This window comes from Amphimedon queenslandica, unplaced genomic scaffold (assembly GCF_000090795.2).
Source record: "Amphimedon queenslandica unplaced genomic scaffold, v1.1 AMPQUscaffold_13141, whole genome shotgun sequence".
NCBI classification, from domain to species: Eukaryota; Metazoa; Porifera; class Demospongiae; order Haplosclerida; family Niphatidae; genus Amphimedon; species Amphimedon queenslandica.
Genome location: NW_003546623.1, coordinates 1 through 4340, shown reverse-complemented (window position 1 = coordinate 4340; position 4340 = coordinate 1). Strand labels below are relative to the sequence as shown.

Genomic DNA, 4340 nt, shown 5'->3' with positions numbered 1-4340 from the left:
TGGCCAATGACCCTGTACTATATAGTACAGGGACTTTGGCTCAATTTTTGAGCAAATTAAAAATTCGTTTAAAATCTAAATTTGATCAGAATCAGCTCAAACTTTCTACACAACATAAAAACATGTATATGCATCAAATAAAATTATAAAAATGGAGAATTCTTACCTTTTCATTTTTGGCAAAATTTGGCCAATGACCCTGTACTATATAGTACAGGGACTTTGACCCAATTTTTGAGCAAATTAAAAATTTGTTAGAAATCTAAATTTGATCAGAATCAGCTCAAACTTTCTACACAACATAAAAACATGTATATGCATCAAATAAATTATAAAAATGGAGAATTCTCACCTTTTCATTTTTCGCGAAATTTAGCCAATGACCCTGGACATAAAAAATTTAATTTTGATCGGAATTAGCTCAAACTTTCTACGAAACATAAGTACATGTATATGCATCAAAAAAGTTATAAAATGGAAAATTCTCTCTTTTTCATTTTTGAAAAAATTGGCTTGAGACTCAGTACAGGGACTTTCGTCAAATATTTTAAACTTTTGTCTCCAATATCAATGAAAGGACTGCAGACCCAAAGGCTCATATAGCAACATTATAGCAACAATAAAGTGTATGCTTACCCTTCTTTTCTTGTTTCAGCCTTTCTCTCAGTTTGTCTAATTCCTGTTCAATTATTGACTGGTCCTGATTCATCAGTTTAGTAAAAGAATTCTTTAATAAATCATTTGCTGTAACTGTGGAAAGTGGAGTAGTCATCTGTTGGACAATTTCATCACCTTTAAAAAGAGAGAGAGAGAGAAAGAAAATACACGTACCATATAGCTGGAAAGTTTCGTGGCCAAAAACTTTCGTGGTTTTTGTGGTTTAGAAGGACACCACAAAATTAAAAACCAAAAATTATTTTAACTATTATTGAAAGGTGTGGTATTATAGCAAATTAATGAGAGGCGTGGCTGCTTCAATGATGATCCACGAATATAAAAACCACAAATAGGCCAAGAACCTCCAAACCACGAAAGTTTTTTGCTACGAAACTTTCTGGCTATATGGTAGAATGGTAGATTTTATGTTGGTAGTTTCTTCAAAGATCAATCAATTACTACATGGCTTTTGAGCAACGATGAAATCATTCAAGTTACATCTCCTTATAGTCGACATGTATATGTAAATGAAAATTAAATGCTTTTAAAAATACTTATTCCATCAATAATTACAGAATTACCCACCTCTATTTTACAGTTAGAATGTCCCACCCCACATTACAGTACACAGTTCTTACCTAGTACAGTCTGTAGTTCTGGTACGTTTACGACAAAGTTCCTAATTTCTTCAAAAGGTCTAAAACCACACAATCCCTCAAAATTATTCAAAGCAATGACAAGCTCTGGCTTATGATTAGAGTCAGGATAATACTGAGGGGAATTGGAGTGAAGATAATGGGCGTGGTCTTTAGTGGGATGGGCCTGGATTGATAACGCCTTATTAATGGAAAGTATCTAAAAATAAAATTTAAAAAACGATTTGATATATAGATGCTTTACTTTAAAGAGAAATGGTAAGTTTCGTCCATATTTATCGACCACTTTCTGACCGAGAGAAGACGGATTATCATGTATCCATTTTGATAATTGGAGACCATTTATTGATGACGGGTAGGATATTATAGATGGTCCTTTAACATGAGTTCCCATCCATAACTGAACAAAAGAAAATTTAAAACAATGAAAATAATAATTTACCTCTGCATATGGTTCTTGTTCACTGAGGGAGAATGAAGGATCTTTTAATTTTAATTTTGCCACTTCACTCGCGGATCCATACTTGCCCCAAGCGTATTTTTGTACAGCACAAGAGAGCTCTAAGAACGACGCCATTAACTTAGCTGGGTGTGGTTGTTTACTCACACCCACATGTGTACACGTGTTTAGTTTAGTCCACCCACGTGTAATCACGTGTAATCACTGCCCATAACAACAAAAGAGTACTTCTCCTTTTTGGATTTTGGTAAGTTGTATAATCAATCTTTTACGTAAAAAAACCTGCTACTGGAGAGGATTTATTTCAGTGGCTCTTTAAAACAATGTTAGACTACTCTATTAATGTAGTATCTAGATCTAAATTTTTGTTCATTCTCAATTCCAGAATCCAGCTGTGTTATGTTCATCAGACACACTATGTTTCCTATGCCTTTTAGTGTGGTTTTTGTATCTTTCTCTACTTGTGTTCCTTCCATGTTTTCTATTTGTTTCCTATATCTCTATTGCAACATCATTTTTTCATTGAAATCCTCTAGGGTCTCCATTTTCTCCCTGTAGTTATTGTCTTATATAAGGCTTTGTCTCAGTCTTATCATCAGCTCCAAAAGAAAGAAGTCACACTTTTAAGAATAATGGTTGCATCTGTTGCTATGATATTGACTTACTTTCTTGCCATTGTTACTGCTGCTGGTATGTCTAATTTATTATTGTATTAATGTTATTATTATTCATATTCTTCTTACAGGTATAGATGTGAATAATTTGTTCACTATTGTACCAGTAACACAGTATGCTTATGTCAATGACACTGTAACTTTTGAATGTGCTACCAGCAACACAAATGATCATCCTTATTTTACTGTTGGAGGCTCAGTTCTCTCTTCATATTCAAGTGTAGTATTACCTGAAGGTGGAATGATGATATCATTTAATCTAACAGCAACTGATGAATCAAATGGAACTGATGTCACCTGCTATACTATTGCAAGTCAACCCTCTAGTACTGCTTTTCTTTATGTTCAAGGTACTTGTAAATATTACCATAAAGCTAGAAATTTTGTGGCCCCAAAATCCTTAAAAATTTGGTACAATATTAGTGACCAAAAGGATGATGAATTTGCAAAAATAAAATCCACAAAGCCATTTTGATAATACCGTATAGTGGGATTTATCGACGAAGGTTTTATTTTGACGAGTTGATGATTTAAAATAAAACATCAAATTTTATAACTATCAAAAATTTTGTAATTTGTGCCATGTGTACATGAAGGGCACTATTTGTCAAATTAAAACTTGCCGACCGGGGAAATTTACTGTTTTCATCAAATTTTTTACTCGTCAATAAATCCCGCTATACGGTAATTTACAGAAAATTTTGATCCACAGAATATAATGGTAATTTTATTTATTATTCATATTCTCATCAGGTCCTCCTGATAGTGTCAGTAATTTAACAGGATATCAGTTAGATTCTTGTTGTATGTTTATCAGTTGGTATCCTCCATTCACACTACCAGGACTAACAGTACAGTATATAATCAGTGTAGGAACTGATCAACAGTACCTTAATGACTCTATCACTAACTACACTTACTGTCCAATGAACCTAACCAATAAACAATATCTGTTTAACATTACAACTACTAATAAATCTGGGAATGGATCTACTAGTAACATAACTGTGGAATTTCACTTAGGTAGGCGTATAACAAAATAAAATAATTTTCTATTTTCAAATGTGTTAGATTCAAAAATTTCAATCGTTCATCAAGAATCTACATATCACATGGATAACAACTGGAGTTTACAATTCCTTTTACCAGTAAGTATTATACACAGTTCCATACACAACACACAATAACCATTATATTGTTGATACAGGATTATCAAATATGTACTGGATCACTTGCTAATATTACAGTAACTGGTTGTACTGTTAGTAAATGCAGCACTTGTTATTCATCAACAAACATATCCATTAGTAGTAGTGCTTATGATAACATTTCCATTATTGTTATTATAAATCTTCCATCAAGAGAGACACTGGATACTACTGTCATCTTATACTATCAAAATGGAGTAACATATCACAGCAACTCTGTCAAAATCAGTTAGTAGAATTATGAATTACTAGGCGAATGTAAAACATTGAGGGGCGAGCAAAACGATTAACATTTCGATTAGCAATATACAATGTTTATATAGACAATGATGTAGTGGCTATTAAATGTTGAATGTCGATGTCAATACACTAATGCAGAATTTGCAAGCATGGAAGGAATTTCATAGTTTCTAGCTTTGAGTGAAGAATCTCTGCAGTTATATAGATCTAGGATGGAAGATGGTTGGTCTCAGAAGCCAGAAGGAGACTCCATTTGTTGTCTTTGGGTGTGACAAGACCATCTCTAGCATTTCTCCGTATTGGACCTCCTCGCTCTTTTCTCCTCCTCACGCTCATTACGAAGAAGTCGACGAGCTTCACGAGCATCTTCTTGTGAATTACTCATGCTTTAAGCTTCAGCTTCTCTTGTTTTTTGAATACTCTTGTCTCTTGAACTCCTCTCGTC

General features: G+C 33.5%; 1 protein-coding gene across 1 annotated transcript; it reads right to left on the bottom strand.

The window, feature by feature from the left end:
- Positions 1 to 595: 595 nt before the first annotated feature.
- On the bottom strand, positions 596 to 1903 carry LOC100637009 (mannose-6-phosphate isomerase-like). The gene is made up of 4 exons (XM_020000878.1): positions 1756 to 1903; positions 1558 to 1713; positions 1296 to 1512; positions 596 to 792 (listed from the first exon to the last, which is right to left on the bottom strand). Exons 1-4 carry the CDS (start codon positions 1888 to 1890, stop codon positions 596 to 598), a joined length of 705 nt encoding a protein of 234 aa, XP_019856437.1. The 5' UTR covers positions 1891 to 1903.
- Between the last annotated feature and the right edge of the window lie 2437 nt (positions 1904 to 4340).

Bases quoted from the DNA above. Each gene is read 5' to 3' on its own strand.
- LOC100637009 (XM_020000878.1), bottom strand. From the start codon at position 1,890: ATGGCGTCGTTCTTAGAGCTCTCTTGTGCTGTACAAAAATACGCTTGG. The intron at 1,513-1,557 runs GTAAAGCATCTA...TTTTATTTTTAG, and splicing joins ACTTACCATTTCTCTTTAAA to ATACTTTCCATTAATAAGGC. The intron at 793-1,295 runs GTAAGAACTGTG...CTCTTTTTAAAG, and splicing joins AGAACTACAGACTGTACTAG to GTGATGAAATTGTCCAACAG.